At 44.5% G+C, this 19,002-nt stretch overlaps 1 protein-coding gene across 5 annotated transcripts in view; it reads right to left on the bottom strand.

Moving 5' to 3' along the window:
- Positions 1-6,312: 6,312 nt before the first annotated feature.
- LRRTM4 (leucine rich repeat transmembrane neuronal 4) overlaps positions 6,313-19,002 on the bottom strand; it is a 530,617-nt gene continuing 517,927 nt past the window's right edge. For 4 of the 5 annotated variants that reach the window (XM_030510093.1, XM_030510092.1, XM_030510094.1 and 1 more), the window contains one exon: positions 6,313-7,687. In XM_030510093.1, the coding sequence (XP_030365953.1) occupies positions 7,466-7,687 (222 nt within the window). In that variant the 3' untranslated portion in view covers positions 6,313-7,465. The remainder of the gene's footprint in view (positions 7,688-19,002) is intronic. The other variant, XM_030510095.1, reaches the window with a different exon arrangement.

Here is a 19,002-nt window from a genome sequence, read left to right as displayed (position 1 = left end):
AACGTTTGCCAACCATTTATCTCACATAATATGATATAAATACATGCAAATACTGCACCGTTTGAGTACGCTGCTTATAAATTACAACCTGAGTAGTATCAACTACAGTTTATTCACTCCTTTGCCCAATACAAGGAATTCAAAAGGGAATTTGGCCCCACATTTGTGGTGTAGCCATATGAAAGGCAAGCCTTGCCTATGATTATTCACTGATGCTAGTCTCTGCTACACTTCTGCTGTTATCATCAGCCAAGCGTGTTTGCTTGTGCCTTTCCTGAAGCTCTGGAGGAGCTCCCATAAACATGCACTACCTATAGGCTCCTCCACCTGAGTTTAAGATCAAAAAAGCTCCTTGACATCGCTTAGAATTCTCCTGACTACAAAACATTCCTATTTCCCAACATTTCTTACAGCCATCACTCTGTTCGCAAGCTCTTTGTATGTCTGCATCCATCTGCTTGCCCTTGAATGATCTTCATACAAGATGTTCTTCAGGCAAAGGCTACCTTTTCCTTACATTCTCTATAGCAATTGGGACCATGGACCCCGGACTGTGGTCACGTGTGGGGTAAACTTCAAACATGTCCTATAAATACATATATATATAAAGAGAGAGAGGAAAGCACAGATCCCAGGGTTTGAAGAGCAGAAAGTGCTACCGTGCTCAGCCTGAGCAGGAGGCAGGCCAGCCAAGCTCACCCAGCCTGGGGTCCTCTGGTCACTGAAACCACAGGAACTTCTGGGTAGCCAAAGCAGGCTGTGAGCAACCTGATTTCACTGTGAAGTTAACCCTGCGTTCACCAGGAAGACCTCCAGAGGACTTTCCAACCCGCATTTTCCTACTATCCTGTAATTCAATTTGCCCTCTTGCTTTTAACAAATGAAACATCCAAATGCAGTGAAGTTCAATCTTCCCCTGAAAATTCAGCCTGACTAAACAAGCAAGTCACAAGACGGTGATTTAAGACAGATGTTGGGACACGCATTTTTTGCTCGGCAGAGCACTAACCTCACAGCCTGCTCTCTTTTTCAACTCCAAGTCCCAGGATGACTTTGGAGGAAAATGCTTTCTTATTCCTTCTTTATCATCCTATCAAGATCCCCTCACTCCTGCTGTTCTGAGAACACTCGGAGCAAACAAGAGTGCTTCAGATCACTGGGGAGCCCAAAGCACTGATTGAAAGTCACGAGCTACCGTAGCTGCTGCATTATCAAGTTGATTTTGCTTGCCTTTTTAATACACAAAATATCACTGGGGGGTGAGAAGGAAGGGGGGAAGACACGGAGCGCCCGTTTGACTTTATTTCTCTTTTGCTTGCACCAAAAGTTATCACTGAGACCAAGGCTGGGCATAAGATGCAGGCTCTGTCCCAAAAAGCTCACAACTGAAGTGAGACAGGCGAACAGCTAGGAAGGAATTAAAGAAGAGGTATTCCCCAGGTCATAGAGTAAAGCAGTAGCAGAGTCAGAAACACCTGAACCCGACCCCACTGAATCAGCAGGGACTAATGCAATGAGCTGTCTTAAAGGCCAGTGCTTCACCAAGGCCAAGGCCAGTCATGTTCTCCATAGTGTCCACAGGAATGCAACAGGAATAAGATCTACTACCTGGCAAGGCGGCAGCTGATCACCTGCATCTTGCCCCCAGGAGAGGCAGTAACTCCTGAGTTACTTAAGGCTGCCTTGCAGATGCACAATGTTTCAGCTGCCTCCGAGTTTTCAATGATTCTCTTCCTTTTCTGCCCAATTGTGGATACTTCCTAGAGACAAAAAAAGAAAAACAAAAGTTACTAAAAGCAGCAAGAATGCATTTAGCAGCTTATTTGTAGCTATTTAGGAAACTTGTCTTACCTGTAGTTCAATCATGCAACAGAAATAAACACAAAACCGTATATATATTGCTCACCTAATTTTTAAGTCACCCAAGTAATCGCAGAATCCCAGAGTGGTTTGGGTTGGAAGGGACCTTAAGGCTCCTCCAGCTCCAACCCCCTGCCACGGGCAGGGACACCTTCCACTAGAGCAGGTTGCTCCAAGCCCCTGTGTCCAACCTGGCCTTGAACACTGCCAGGGATGGGGCAGCCACAGCTTCTCTGGGCACCCTGTGCCAGCGCCTCAGCACCCTCACAGGGAACAACTTCTGCCTAAGAGCTCATTTAATCTTTCATCTTAAAGCCATTCCCCGTTGTCCTATCACTACATGCCCTTGTCAAAAGTCCCTAATTGCTTAGGGTGATGTATCTCAAAGCCACTGAAGCTCATCACGTCTTGGAAGCTGGCAGATAATGTCCACATCCATCTCTACGGTCCCTTGAATACCTCAGAAGTGCTGAGCCAGCACTGGAGGGCTGCTTGGCAGCGGATCTGTGGGAGAGAACCCTGTGATCTGCCTGCCTCAAATGTGGTTTTATTTTCGCCATGCTAGAATATGTCTCAGCATAGCAATGACAAAGGTGTAATGTGTCCCTTGACTCCAGTAATGACTGATATAATTCTCTTCTGTAGACTAATTTACTTTAACCTGCCTACATATTAGTAAAGTGCCAGCCACCAGGGTATCAGAGCAAATAATGGGCATTAAGTACTAGTGAAACAAGTGCCTGAGAAGCAAAAGAAGGATTATTTAGTACTGCTACTCCATTTAGGACCCAAAACTGCTGTGGTTTTTGGTCTCCTCCTTGCATTTGACCTGTCTACTTAAGCCTTTCTGTTTAACTCTTATCGGGACGGAGTTAGGCTGGCTGTGTTTTTAAGGAAAGGGCTGGTTTATTCTTCTTTGCCACTGACACTTGCTAAAATAAGGATAATCAAAGCTCATCTTTCCAGTGATGAGCAGGACTCTATGATGATCAGAAAGAACATCTTCAGGGCACAGGGGAATACTTTATGTGTCCCTAAAATCTGTTTTTCCCCCTGTTTTCCGGGGAGCAAGGAGAGGTTTTAATTCTTGCCTTTAACCAGCCCAAACTCTGTCAGACCCATCTTTATTGCTCTTCACGTTCTGAAGAAGGCCATTCCAATGCTTGTGCATGGGTAAGAACATCAGACAGGTCATTCCTTTCTCTTAATTTAAGGCAAGGTTCCAGCTTGATGGACTTACAGCCTTCTCACCCCCTCCTTCCTTTATATAGGTTTAAAAAAGTGACTAGTGACATTTAAAGGAGCCCAAACTGCAAAAAAACCCCTAAAAATTAATAACACAGTACATTAGGCCCTTAAATCTTCATGCAGCTTAAAAATACCTATAAAAGCACTAGATTTCCCCTGTACAATGTGCCAAATTCCTTCAGGGACTGTTTTTCCAGTGGGGAGTCAAGATAAAACTGTGTTTATCAATCTTCAGAACACTTTCAATTCATTATGGGAAAGGGCAGCTTATTCCAAAAGATATCTAAATCTCAGAGCAAAATATTGCCAGCCCTGGAAAGAATTCCAAGTGGCAGATTGCTTTTACAGGCTCCTTTCCCATGGTTGCAGATCCTACCCCCAGCATTACCAGGACAGTGTAATTTCAGTGCTCCACTGACATTTGCAACACAATTATTAGCTAGAGAGACAGGCAGCTGGCAATTTCCCCCCAAAGGCTTCCAGAACCTGTTATTTGGTCTCATCCGTTGTTGTCTTTTGCATAACACAAAGTTCATCAACTTTGGTTTGAAGGTCAGCCTCTGTTGGTGCTTGTTTGGATACAGCACAAGCGTGAGCCCTCACAGCAGACACCAGTATCGGGAGCACTTGGTGCTCACTGTGCCATGACCACGAAGATGCCACCACAAGCAAACACTCAGCAATGAGCCCTGTTTGCTGTCTGCAAGGAGAGGAACTGATAAGGACATTGCAGAAAGGCATTTCCTGGGTCTTACCTGGACATCTGGTGGGTTGCTCCATCCTCCCTTTCAGAGCAGTCACTTCCCTCACAAGAGCTCTATGAAGAGGAGTAGAAAGACCTTCCCTAAGAAGAGTTGGGACATATTTTCAAGCTGAAGTTGTAATATAATCACATGATTCCAGGAACTGACACTTTAAAAACAAAAACCAAGTATGAAACTCATAAGACCGGACTGGAGAGGAACACTTGACAGTCTTGGGCTTTTGCATCACAGCTGAAGAGCAAGTTCTTAATCAAACTGCTTTGGCTTTAATTGCAGCTACTGTAGCTTAGGTTTCAATTTCTGTTACATCCAGAGTCCCAGATGGGCTTCTCTAGAGCCCTTTGATCACAACCAACATTAGGTCAGGAAGCTCAGCTCATGCTGCAATGACTTCTGCTTTGATCTAAAGCAATCCACACATAAGTATTTCGCTCTTCATGACCTTTAGCACTTAAGCAAGGTATAACTTCATGCCTTCAAACCATTCTTGGAACATTACCTCCTTAATTGTCAAGAACAAAAAGAAAAGTAATGGGGTTCTTGCCCAAACTGGCATCAATGTATAAAGAGCAGAAACCCAGCACTGTTTCAGGCAGGAACATGAATTCATTCAGGAGACTTTGCACACAGTCATGTATTTGTTCTCCTTGGGCAGCACAATTCCCAGTAATGGCAAAGGAAGTCTGTGATCTGAGTCTAATGCCAGTTCCAAACATCCCCCAAACCAATGCTAAAGTTATTGTGAATCCAGGAAATGAAAAAAGGGAGTTTGTTTCGTTTTACCTTCTCTTTCAGGAGCTGCAAAGTTCATTTTTCCCAAGCCTGGGGGAAAGCTGCATTCATGAAGATTATAAATGGAATTAGAAATCATACAGGTATTCTCCACTATTCACGTGACCTCAGCAGCTGAGGGTTTAAGGAAAATACATATTAAAAGACAATAAATATTCCTGCTTGCAATCCCTTCTCTGGTTTTGCTAGTATCAGGTTGGCAGATACATAACTGCCCTCTTAAAACCAGCATTAGACAACTGTCTTTAATGACCCTTATAACAAAACCTCACCATCCTCATCTTTTAGGAGCATGGGAATGCCATTACACTTCTGATGCTCATGGACATGTGGTTTGCTGCTGATACGGAGCTAACAGGAATCGATGGGAGTTCTTCCAGTTTCAGCTCAATAGGCTGTGGGTCAATGTTTTAAACTCAATTTGAAGGAAACCAGTGCTTCAAGCAGCTTTCTCCCTCCATCTGTAGCACGGCTAAAGCTGACAGATATCCCCATGTCTAACAGAGCTGGCTGTAAACTCATCACTGAGCCCTTCATTCCATTTTCTTTTCATTTCCTGTCTAACACTGAGCTCTAAATAAGTTACCTTTGATGCATCAAGTTGACTTTGTACGTCCCGGTTTCCCTGCAAGCTGCCTAGTACACAGAAGGGGTACATCCAGACATATCCTTCCTTTCCTTTCAGAGAAAAATAGGTAAGTTTTTCAGGCAAGGAAACACAGAAAACAGTATCATATCACACATGTGAAACAAGACTTGGCACTTCTAGAAATTCATTAAGCCCTTACCTTGTGGCCAAGTGCATTTCTCATAAAAACACCCAATATGAATACCTGAAACTATCACAAAATTCATTATATCTTAAACCCTGTAGTTGTATTATTCAGCCTCCAGTTAAAAACTTGCAGTTTATGTTCTAATCTGAATTGCTTTAGCTTCAGCGTGGGGTTTGCATCTGAAATGCCTGACTTCTGAGAGAAGAAACAACAAACTTCAATAAAAAAGGTTTCTTCTCCCTCTTCCGTTTCCACAGGCCCATATCATACAACCACAGATTGGTTTGTGTTGGAAGGGACCTTAAAGCTCATCCAGTTCCAACCCCCTGCCATGGGCAGGGACACCTTCCACTAGAGCAGGTTGCTCCAAGCCCCTGTGTCCAACCTGGCCTTGAACACTGCCAGGGATGGGGCAGCCACAGCTTCTCTGGGCACCCTGTGCCAGCGCCTCAGCACCCTCACAGGGAAGAGCTTCTGCCTCAGAGCTCATCTCAATCTCCCCTCTGGCAGGTTAAAGCCATTCCCCTTGGCCTGTCCCTCCATCCCTTGTCCAAAGCCCCTCTCCAGGTTTCCTGGAGCCCCTTTAGGCACTGGAGCTGCTCTAAGGTCTCCCCTTCAGGAGCCTTCTCTTCTCCAGGCTGCCCCAGCCCAGCTCTCTCAGCCTGGCTCCAGAGCAGAGCTGCTCCAGCCCTCTGTTCTGAGGAAATCACCTTATATTCACTAGACAAACCAAATAAATTGAGCTTCTTAAGCCTCAAAACAATTCCCTGAGCTCCTCCTAAGAGCCAGGCTGAAGGTGAAGCAGGACAAAGCTTTGTTCCCCTTGGCCACGGAGCCACCGGGTCACACAACCAGAGAAACCATTCAAACAGTAGCTTGGCTGTGGTGTCCCAACCACAAAATAATATGTTTATTTTTGTTTTTCCACCACTTTTGTTGTTGTTGCTGTTGTCATTTTATTGATAAAAACTACACAAAAACTAACTGATCATAATAATTAATTAAAAAAACCAAAAACCAATGTTACACATTCTCCTGTGGTTTAGAAATGGTGTCAGCCAGTGAGTTGCACCAGATACTCTTTTTGCTTTAAAAGATTTTTCCTTCTGATCCATTCCAAGCACAGCACTTCCATTTTGGTTCCCAAATGTCCATTAATTTTGCTCAACAAGCACCGCTGGACTGTAAATAGGAGTCGTTATTCCGTTGCATGTTTTCCCCTTTTTGTTTTAGAGCCCGAAAAGGAATTATAGTGTCAACAATGAAGCACAATGAAGATAGTCAAAATCAAAAGCACCCTCCATAGTGTACAGCCTGTGTCTTAAATGTACATGCACCCAAGTTTCTTTGTTTCTGCTGCATCAATTGCCAATGTCCTTTTGGTTCAACATAAGCTTTAATGCCCATGTCTGAAGGTTGAAATATTAGCGCTCGACCACTAAAAAAAACACCCCAAAAACCAACCAAAAAAAAACGAAGCCCCAAAAGAAAAAACAGAAAATAGAGATTTATCTGTTGTTTCTTTAAAAAGAACAAAAAATATGAAACAGATCTTTGCCGAGTAATAAACACTGAAGAAGGGACCATGGTTGACCCACCCCACCCAAGCCCTCGCCCTCCCCCTTTGTTTTTACCTGTGGTTCTCCTTCCCTGGAACCGTGCAATGTAGAAAAATCAAATATACAAACAAAACTCTTAAATCCATCCCTTTATGTAGCTAGAGTGAAATCTATTTTTTTTTTTCTCTGTTTTGTTTTAATAAGAACTTGACAATCTCTCTTTAATATTTACATTGAGGAATTTGTTTGAAAGTTTAAAGCAAAGAAAATCCTGAAGTTCTCAGTGGGTCCTGCAAGGTCGCACTCGCACAGTCTGCGGAGTTTGCTTCAGCCCCTTCCCTTTGTCTCTGTTGGAACATTTGTAACTGGAATGGTAGATTTGAGTTTCTTGCCCTGGTCTCTTCTGAGATGAAAAGTCCCCCTCAAAAGAACTCCCACTCTGCCCCTGAAGAGGTTGTCTCCACTGTTAGTTTGGTATTCTCTCAATGTAAATGGCTGGAGCAGCCGAACGCGCGATTGTAGCTATGAAGCTGTGGTCTCGACTGAGTTCCAGGTTGGTTGTCTCAGCCTGCTCCCGGGACATGGCATCGTACCCCTTATTTACATGGAGAGGCTTATGAGCTTGGCAGTATCCGATCACCGGCTGGTCGTAACTGTAGTAGGGTAAAGTCTTCATGTGGTGAGGAACCTGCACCAGAGAAACAGAGATCAAGAAAGAGAAACGTGTAAATAAGGTGCTCAGTCATGTATTTGTACAGCATCTAGCACAGCGTGGCCTCACACATCCACACTCATCACACCAAGATAAACCTTTGAGGCTTCTAGGCTGTCTGAGGCACACGCAGATCCCTCTTGAACAGGACTGCCTACATTTGTGCCAGTCAGTGGGTCCCCACTTGCGGATGGACCTTATAACTGTTTCAACAGTGACCTGCAGTGACCACAGCCTCCTTTTGGCCCTTTTGCCCAGAGAAGCTGTGGCTGCCCCATCCCTGGCAGTGTTCAAGGCCAGGTTGGACACAGGGGCTTGGAGCAACCTGCTCTAGTGGAAGGTGTCCCTGCCCGTGGCAGGGGGTTGGAACTGGACGAGCTTTAAGGCCCCTTCCGATCTAAACCCGTCTGGGATTCTATGATCTGCAGCATGAAGCCAGTTTAGAGGGGACTACTCTCTCCATTTCAGCAACTATGTTTGTGGACAGACTCTCATGAGTGCTGAATTCTGGCCTTTTTTGGACAATCCGGCTATGAAAGGTAAACTGGAAGCTGCTGGCAGAGTCATAGAATGGTTTGGGTTGGAAAGGACCTTAAGATCATTCAGTTCCAATCCCTCCTACCACAGGCAAGGACACTTCACCCTAGACCATGTCGCCCAAGGCTTCATCCAACCTGGCCTTGAACACTGCCAGGGATGGGGCAGCCACAGCTTCTCTGGGCACCCTGTGCCAGCGCCTCAGCACCCTCACAGGGAAGTTCTTCCTTATATCTAACCTGAACTTCCCCTGTTCAAGTTTAAACCCATCACCCCTTTACCCCTTGTCCTTGTAATACAAACCTGGTAAAAACTGGCCCTTCCTCCAGTGCCTGGAAAGGGGATGAGCATTTCCACAGAGCTCAGCCCAGCCTGAGCATGTCACAGCACTGGAGAACCCAGTTGCCAGCACATGGAGCTTCCAGCCCAGCTGAACACGTTTGTCTCTCTATGACAAAGCCCCAGGTCACCATTTCCTGGGCTCTTTATCTCACCTCCCCCAGATAAACACTATCAAAGCAGCTCAACAGAGCTGAGCAGATGCACACCTTGTGAAATGGTCATGTATCTGAGCTCTATCCTGAATCCCATCTCTCTGCTTCATGTAAATACTCAGAAACTGCCAGCCCCCCCCCCTTCTTCTTTTCCCATAAATGATCTATGCTTGCAAATGTTAATCCTGCAACTAAATATGATTTATGGCCCAGCATCAGCTACAAATCTTTGCAGATAATTTTATCATCTGCAAGAGAGGAGCTGATCAAATAGAAAGAAATACGCTCTTAGGGAAAAAAACACACACTGCAGGAGACACAGGCAAGAGTTTATTGTAACACAGAAAAACTAAGCTTATTAGAGTTGCAGATATCCTACACATAATTCAATCTTCTAACAAATGCCTTTTTATTTTCCATGCCCAAATTTAAGAGAAGACTACAGAGCTCATTTATCACAAGTTTCCACTGCAGGGTACAGAATCACAAACTGGTTTGGGTTGGAAAGGACCTTCAGATCATTCACTTCCAACCCCCTGCCTCAGGCAGGGATGCCTCACACTAGACCATGTCACCCAAGACTCCGTCCAACCTGGCCTTGAACACTGCCAGGGATGGGGCAGCCACAGCTTCTCTGGGCACCCTGTGCCAGCGCCTCAGCACCCTCACAGGGAACAACTTCTGCCTTATCTACAACCTGAACTCCCCCTGTTTCACTTTGAACCCATCACCCCTTGTCCTATCGCTCCAGTCCCTGATGAAGGTCCCTCTCCAGCATCCTTGTAGCCCCCTTCAGACACTGGAAGCTGCTCTGAGGTCTCCACGCAGCTTCTCTTCTCCAGGCTGAACAGCCCCAATGTTCTCAGCCTGGCTCCATACGGGAGCTGCTCCAGCCCCCGAGCATCCTCGTGGCCTCCTCTGGACTTGCTCCAACAGCTCCATGTCCTTCTCATGTTGAGGACACCGGAACTGCACACAGTGCTTCAAGTGGGGTCTCACAAGAGCAGGATAGAAAACAGGCATGCTTTGTTCAAACAGGTATGAAAAAGCAAAGGCACTTAAGGCTAATTGTAAGTTTTGCAGGTTAGAGTTCCTCCTGCATTTGGATCCCCTCAGCAGCTCAATTCCTCCCTCTGCTTTTCTGCAGAATGCTGGAGAGACTCCAAAACTCTTCCACTAGATGGAATTCAGCTGCAAACGTCGTTTTACGTGACAGTTGAATGGCAAGAATGCAGAAGACAAGCTGCTGGGGAGAATTTGATGGGACAACTGTGTTCGCTTGTGGATCAAATTCAGCCACAGTAAGAAACTGTAACTCCCTTTGGATAGTGATATCTACGCCAATTCCTATCAGGGCCTGGATGTGCCATCAGCCTTTAAGGCAGCTCTTTATGCTTCTATAAAAGCCAAGGACCATTTGTGTTCTGGAGAGCTGAGAGATTGAGGTCCCAGCTTTACAGCAATAATCCACAGGACATTAACCTGGGTGCTGAACTGTTTGCTTGTTTTCTCCCCTTCTCCAAACAGGAGTCAGAAAGATCAGGATCTCAACAGCATCCCTATAACAGTGGATGAACACATTTCTTTCCAGCTGTTTCTCTGTAGTTCTATAGAATCTCTCACTTGTTTTCTCTTCAAAATCAGGTTTGTGGATGCCTGCAATCATATTAGGAAGGTTCGCTGTGCCCTGTGTGTGGAGGGAAAGTGTAAAACAAAAGAGGTGTATTGGGTAACCAGGGGATTGAAAAGCTGCAGGTTAATGTGTAGAAAGCATTTCTAGGATAATGAAGCCCAGCAATGGATTTGATGCTCCCTATTTTCAGGCCTGGCCCTTGTACGACTCTTCTTCTTCCTCCTTTCAGTGCTAGATCCCACTAAGGGAATTAGAACAATAATCACAGAATCATAGAATGGGTTGGGTTGGAAAGGACCTTAAGATCATCCAGTTCCAACCCCCTGCCATGGGCAGGGGCACCTCACACTAGACCATGTCACCTTAATCATGTCAAATGACTGTAAGAAGCATCATCCTTAAGCATCATCCTCCAGTAAAACTGAGTTAAGAAAGGCCACCAACCACCCCCCAGGTTAGTTCTTGCATTGGCTCTAGAGTTGAGGTAACAACATACAACAGAACAGAACCTTCCTGATGGCAGTGAAAGCCTCCAGAGGACTGTCCCCACAAAATGGAGTGTCCTTTCCTTCCCTGAAATTCCTCCTCTGAAACAGGATTGGGACTGGATGAGCTTTAAGGTCCCTTCCAACCCAAACCAGGCTGGCATTCTGTGGTTTCAGAAAGACATGAGGGATCACTTTCATGTACAGTGAAGGCACCCTACATCAAACCTAAGCCCACAAAACCTCTTTCAGGACACAGTTTTGACTGTAGGACCTATTGCAGATATGGGCACGTTTGTGCCACCACTCAGACTGGTGCAAGTACTGATGCCATTGCTCACTAAACAAAGCTGATACTATCAGATTTCTTCTGATTCAGGGATCAACAAAACATATTTAAGAACATCTAAGACGTATTTTTACTGCAGGTTCTGAAGCAACTTCCTGTTTCATTATGGCTCTGGAACTAACACCTGAGATAGTGCGATGTGACCTTGGAGAAACCATTTTATGAGCTGCAAAATGAGAAGACTTAAGTCCTGCCCCTGCTTGCCCTTGGAGACTAGAGCTGTTTGAGGCAAGGGCTGTTTGTGCAGGGACTAAAACAACACAACTGTACCCTAAGCCAGGATCTTTCAGCTCCTATGGCCTCCAAGAGACAACAAAGCAGATAACTAGAATGAAAAAATATCCAGGCAGGTCATTAAATACCTCAGCAAATAAATACAGCCTCTGGGATTGCGTCATCTCTATCTCAAGGCCTTTGCCACAGAAGACATGTTTTTCACTAGCTGGAAAACAGGAGTGAGGCTGAAAATTTACCTTGATCAAATCAAAGGCAGAACAGGGATCCTCCAGCCTCCTCCATGCTGCCACTCACCACAGCCACTTGTGCTACAACTTTCTTTTAAGTTTAGTTTTGGACGAAGTTCAATTGTAAATGAAGATGAAGAGTTGTTTACATGGAAACAGAACAGATATAAAACTCTTTCTTTCATATCATGGACTGGTTTGGGTTGGAAGGGACCTTAAAGCTCATCCAGCACCAACCCCTGCCACGGGCAGGGACACCTTCCACTAGAGCAGGTTGCTCCAAGCCCTGTCAGAAATCCTGGGAGGTGAATTTGCTGACTTATTCTGTCAAATTCTGTCAGAACAGAAAGTTCTCTGTAAAATGTCAGTGCTCAGGATTCATCCTGGACTCCTGCTTCTCCCAGCTGCAGCATTAAAACCTAGAGTTTTATCAAAACAGCTGTAAAAATCCTAATTCTGGAACTTGGAAAATACATCAGTAAAGATGTAACCATATAACCACTGAATGTAGTGAGCTTTAAAGACTATTGGATTGGGGCCTATGTGAGCATCAGGCGACCTTATTTAACATACTATTCTCTACCACCTCTCATAGGATGTTAAACACTCTCATACACTCATAATTCCTTCACTGATTCCCAACACGATGCTTCAGACAACCTGAAATTCCGCCCTGATATGAACTCTAAGGTAAAACACTTCTCTATCAAGTAATGCCAAGAGACTTTACCAGAATGCCAAGTTCTTCCCACTGCAACTCCTGCTTCAGAACTTTCTTCTGTGCTCACATCAACAGACTTATTGCAGTGAAGACTAGCTGAGGATCAGAGAGAGATGACCTTACTGCCTCACTCAATCTTTTGCAAGATCTGATCACCAGCAGTCCCAGGTTGAAATAATTTCCTGGTAAATTGCTAAATCACCTTTTGGAAACACAGGTTTTCCAAACAGATCTGTTTCATGTTGGAAGTATTACTGGTTTTTTATTTATGCTCAGTTTTGAAGAAGGATCTCCCACCATTCACCGCCCTGCAGAGAAGGACGTTCTGTCTTGAGAAACACGAATGGTCTCAGTGACTCACTACAAGAACCATCAAGAGCAGGACAGAAATGTAACGCAAGGCAGGACTGACAACCCCAGCACAGTAGCTGGGGGTATGGATGTGGTGGGATGGAGTGTGCTTTATTTTCTCCCTGAAAGGAGAATGGTTTTAGGGCATAAACTGTCACAGGATCCTGAAACAAGTAACTGCTTTGGCAAGAACCTAAAGCCTAGAGGCTGGCAATAGAAGTGACGGATGTTCCGAGAACCAGACTGTTTCTGTTCTCTCAGTCTGGGCACTTTGGCTTTATACAGTCACTGTTTCGACACTGTACTTTATATGTCTTCAATGCTGTCGCTTCTGTTTTCAAAGAGAAGGAGCACTCTGTTTTTAAAACTGAAGACATGCTCCATTCATCCTGGTGGAAAATGCAATATGACAACCACCCCTGTCCTGCAGGAGACACGTTTTCCTTCTAAAAACCAAAACTGAAGCATGAATAACCTCAGGCAGTTGAACATGATCTTCTTCCACATTTGCTGGTACTTTATAATCCAGGTAAACTGATTTCTGTGTAAGTATTTGCCTAGTTAATGATGAGATGATGAAATTGCAACTTTAGAAGTTGTCCATATGTAGTGGAAACTCAAAGAGTTACAAAACACAGAAGCTATCTTTTCTCATTAGCGCTAACACTTAGCCTCAGAACACCATGGCTTCACTGCTGAATTAGCATCATAGCTGTTGATAAATCAAATTCAGAGTTCATTTTAAACCCTATCATAATTTAGAGTAAAAATAAGCAAGATAAACTATCCCAGCTTTATGATTAGTGAAGCACAGCTTCACCTTCGAGGTGGATAGATCAGGCACATTAGCAGATATAGCTGGCTTAAACTATGTCAGTGGATTTCATACTGCTGAAAAATTACAGCTCACAACCCTGGAACATCCCTTTGGAGTCATCCCAGAAAAACACTCCTATTCAGGAAAAGGCCCAACCATACACTTTCTATTAGACCCACTAGAAAGGATGCTGAAGGTAGTTCTGGAATATGAACTGGTACCTGTTTTCTTCTGTTTCCAATTGGAGCAAACACAAAAGGGGCTGGCTGGTTTTTAAAACAGGCCTTTTGTTCCTAAACTCATTTCCTAAGGTAATTCTCATATTGACAAAGAATCCAAATCTCATTTATTAAAGTATTTCAGAACTCGGCTGTCTGAGGGCTCAGTTCCGAGGTTGTTTGAGGGGGTTTGGTACTGCTTTCACTGAGGTTGTCTGTGAGACATCTGTCAGCTTGATGCTCATGTGAAGGTCTTCACAATCTTTAATTAGCTCAGGTTCTCTAAGAGCTACAGATCCCGCTGGGATTTGCCTGAGGTTGGTGTCTACATTAGGCATGAGGCATTGAGCAAGAGTCTTTTGGTAGCTTGAATTGTAGGTGCAATTCCCACAATCAATCTCCTGCAATTTCACGTTCAATTTCCTTCCCGCTCCAGACAGAAACCACTTCTTTGCCTCCTCCAGCTATTTCCTACCAACTCAGATTAATGTTCTAAGCAGCTCCCCCATGGCGAGGAGAGAGATGAGAAAGAAGCTTCAGTCTGTAGATGAAGGTCCCACACAGCACCATACCAAGCCCACAGCCCCAAAATCCTTAGCAACACAACAGGAACCCCCAACTCCTTATCACAGACTGATTTGGGTTGGAAGGGACCTTAAAGCTCATCCAGTTCCAACCGTAGTGGACACCTTCCACTAGAGCAGGTTGCTCCAAGCCCCTGTGTCCAACCTGGCCTTGAACATTGCCAGGCATGGGGCAGCCACAGCTTCTCTGGGCACCCTGTGCCAGCGCCTCAGCACCCTCACAGGGAACAGCTTCTGCCTAAGAGCTCATCTCAATCTCCCCTCTGGCAGGTTAAAGCCATTCCCCTTGTCCTGTCCCTACAGGCCCTTGTCCAAAGCCCCTCTCCAGCTTTCTTGTTGTCCCCTTTACATACAGGAAGACTGTTGTAAGGTCTCCCTGGAGCCTTCTCTTCTCCAAGAAACTGGGGACACACTTCTAAGCATCCACACAGGGTTGGTGTTCCACAGGGATAGTTCCTAATCTCTTACACACTTGTACACACACATGCAAATGTGCATGTATGTTCTAAAGTGACAGTGCTGTACAAAGTAAGCTTGTCTTCTAGATAAAGCACATTATCTCTGCTCATTCACTTCTCTGCAGTCTTCTTCCTTGTCTTAAGCTTACGTCCACCGTAATAGTCCTACAAACTGGACTTATGAGCATCCTACATCCACTTAAGACTTGGATCTTGCCAGTCCAGCTGGAATTGTGGCTAATGCAGAGTCCTGCCAGACGCTGCTGAATATGATTTTGACCAAACCACAGAGCGCATTTAGCACACTGCAGCTTCCTACTGAAAACAAGCAGTGAGAGGCCAGGACAAAGACTGCTCTCCTGACCACATCTGAGGATTAAATTAAGCACTTTAGAACCAAGCCTGAAGTCTTCTGAAGGATGTAGGGGTTGGGCACAGGACAGCTTCTTCAACACATGGAATGGAAGCCTTTTCTTTTGGTTATTGAGAGCAAAGACACTATTCCTAGAAAGATGATGACTCTATGATTCCGTATCAAACATTAAGCTGGAGATAAAAGGTTGTGGTTGGCAGATCTCACACCTTGTCCTAGGGAAAAAAGTGGGTATCAGTGGAAATCTGGAGCCTAACTACTACAAATGATTGACAGATGGGTCATTAACCTTCCTCAATTCTTGTACTTCTGGCTGGGAAAATGGGATCCCACAATTGACACAGACTGTCAGGGGAGAGGTGTTAGGCTGACAGATGACGAGCAGCAGCAGAGAGGAGACACAGGGCAGACGGTAGCGCAGCCATCAGTTCCTCCTGCATGTCCTATCAAAGGTCTATTTATAGTTCATAAAAAGTTAACTGATAATTAATAACTAGAGGAATTAAACAAACATCATTGTGTTAGATGTGATTATAAGCATATTAACCCAATAAATTATGTCATGTTAATAAGCAACTTATAGATAGATGGGGCTATATAACACTCTACAAAATTGATTGATTTCATATAAAACAAAGTTAACTACAGTATATCTATTAATTTCTGATGTGGCAGTAAAATATTTCCCAACTTTTTAAACCATCCATAAGCTGCACAGGCTATCTTATACAGACAGGACTTGATGATTTATTCATCCTTGCAGAGAGTATTTCATGGTTTAAACCCTGATATAACATCACCCTGTCAGTTTCACTGACACTAAGAACTGGATTTTAAGCTTTCCTGTCCATCCCTACAGATAACTTCCTAATCCTTCTACCCCACCACACCCTTCCCATTAAAGAGGAACCTCTCCATGGGCTGTTTAACCAAGAGTGTTTTTCCAGAGATCAGGAGAAAAATCATGCACACTCCTCTGCTCCCTCTATGGGCCGATTTGATCTTTCAATCAGGAAATGAAAAGGTTTCCCTAAAGGAAACTCTGAGAGAGAAGAAAAGTCTTGTAAGCCTTGTTATTGTTCCTTGGGCAAAATATTTCCTGTAAATTGCTTTATGTGGTTGTTATGGAGTATCTGGCTCCTAACAAAAAGGCCCCACTGATGGAAAACTTCAAGTGAGATCCACGGTAACCTTCGATTTTCCGCCTTGGAAGGCCGATAAAATAAACAAACTATCCAGATATCTAATTGGAAAGCCATTAATATTGCTTCCAGTGCTATTAGGATAATTTCCTATAGAATTCAATAGGGAGAGAAGCCTGGTGGTTCAAAAACGTTTGTACATTGCATAGCGACAGAAGATCAGTTCTTCAAAAGCGATGCGCTACGTTGTAGTAGTTACCTACCTAGATGTAAAAGAATCCCTTTGGGTGCCTAAACAGATGTACCTTCAAAACATATAGTCTATTTTAAGGCAACTCAGCTTGCATTTAGCCACTTTAAAAAGCTCTGCTCTCCCCGGGAATTTCTGCTCCCTGTGAATTGCATTAAGAGCTGCAAAGTGTGGATCAGTTGCACTTAACCTCTCAGGACAAGGCAAAGGTCCATCTAGCCGAGTCTCTGAGGGATCAAGAAGAAAGAGCAGAGCATAGATCAACAATCCAGTAATAACTCCCACAGGGCATCCTCCCGACCTCCAACACTGCCAGCTTCAGTGAGCTTTCTGAATTGCTGGCATTTCAGGCCCCAGGTGCTACAGAGCTAGATGTTCCAATGTATTTAAGAGCCCAAAGCATCCTCCCGGCCCGCAGGTCCAGTGCAGCACTTGGGAAAAGGAACACATTGAAAAGGAATGGTGACAATAAAGGAAAAGGCAGAGCTGTAATCATAAAGATGGCAACCTGCTCCAGCCATTACTCACAATAAATAAGCACATATTTAATACGAACATCTGATAATGTTGCTGCCACAGGGACAAATGAAGGCACCGGAGAATGAGTGAAATAAGTCTTTGTCTCATATTAAAACACTGCCTTTTCATTAGGTCTGCCTAAAGTTTATAGCGTGCAAAAGAACTAGAGGGCTTCTTTAAAGGTTTTTAAATGCTATTTGAAGTTGTGCATGGATTCTGTACATCAAGAGACCAAAAATGTACTTCCTAAAGCTGGAGAAATGTGACTCAAATTGCACAATACGTTGTCCTTAAGACCTGAGTAGGTATAAACAAGGCAACGTGATGGCTTATGTTTAAAACCCACACCAGTGCTAGGAGAAAGGGATCCGGGGTGTCTTATCAGGCTGATAAAAGAAAGGGAGGTTTTTCCTCCTCTGTTATCTAGTTATACTACACCCATAAGGTCTTGGCTGGAGCCAGAGGACAGTCTCAACCCCTGTTTTGAGTAACAAAATGCTTAGAGCCACATTTATAATTGGCACTAATTCCTTTTAATATGGCAATATTAAATATGCAGGTAGCGTCCAGCCCCTGCATCCCCAACAAGCTGTAATATGACAGAGTCCTCCTCCTCTGTCATCATTAAAAATTCAATGCTCAACATTACGGCATTGACTTAAGAGAGCAGATAATTTGATTTCTTTTTCAGTCAGCTCAAGGCAATTTGAAGGGGTCCTTCTTTACAGAAACTGGGTGCCAAGGAGAAGAAAAAATGAAGAAATAAGATGCTTATGCTACTGTTTCACCTGATCTGGGGATCAGATGGTGGCATCAGACCATCAACATCCAGAGCTGTTGATCTGGAACGACATAAAACTAAAAGGAGAGAAGCCAGCAAAGCATCACAAGTGTAAACCGAGCACAAGTTCTTGGAATTACTCATTTCTCCTGAGAAAACACTGAGATAAATTCACTCCCGTGGGAGAGATAAAAGTGACTGCTGGCACCACAGACCTTCTTGGACACAGGAGGGAGCTGCTATTGTACTGAATGTCTCGGCAGGGTTCTATTCATGAGACATCACAAGATTTTAATTGCCTCCCCTGTCTCCTAGCAGAGGAATCAGTGTGCACTGACATACAGGTGGCACGAACATACTGGCAAGAGCATTAATCCAGGAGCAGAAGGGACGGCTCCTCCTGATGTGTGGATGTCACTTCCATTAGCGCTGATGGGAGCCGCGTGCCTACGCCAAGAGGAAGCTGCAACCCCCCCGTTTCCAAAAGGTGCTGAGAGATGACTCATGTTGGGGTGAGGATTTACATAACCACCATCTTCCCTGAAAGGTTGAGCAACAGTCTCTGCCTCTTGCAGCACCATAAGTTAAGGTAGAGTAGGGCTGAGCTCTAGGGAAATGACTGGTTTAGGTTGTGGGAGAGAAAATAATCTAGGGATAAGGATGAAGAATAGGCAGGAGGGTGCCTAGCTGTGGGTGACACGCTGCCTGTCAGCACCCAAGGCTGGTGTCAGGGCTCCCTGAAGGCAGCAGCTTTAAGTCAGAAGACAGGGTGAAGTAGCTGGAATGGGAGACAGCTTGGCTTAGGCGTGATGGGGAACAAACAGTTCTTTTCCCAGTCAAAGCCACTGAACACACAGACTGTGATGGGAGAGTAAGTTCAGCCCATCAGCTGCGAGGAAAATCTCTCTACCTGAACCTCAGAGGCTCCCAGCCTGCCTAGCTATAAATATATTACTAGTAGGTATGGCTACATAGCTCCCACACACACACACCTGTGTCAAAACCAGACACTGCAGAGCAATATAAGCACTTTAATTAAACTCAGGAAAAGCCTCGAGACCCTTGGCTATGAATTACAACTCCTCACCATATTCCTAAAGCCTCTCCTTGCTGTG

This window comes from Strigops habroptila, chromosome 21 (genome assembly GCF_004027225.2).
Source record: "Strigops habroptila isolate Jane chromosome 21, bStrHab1.2.pri, whole genome shotgun sequence".
NCBI classification, from domain to species: Eukaryota; Metazoa; Chordata; class Aves; order Psittaciformes; family Psittacidae; genus Strigops; species Strigops habroptila.
The sequence above is the reverse complement of the archived record's forward strand: the minus strand, read 5'-3'. Positions and strand labels throughout refer to the sequence as shown.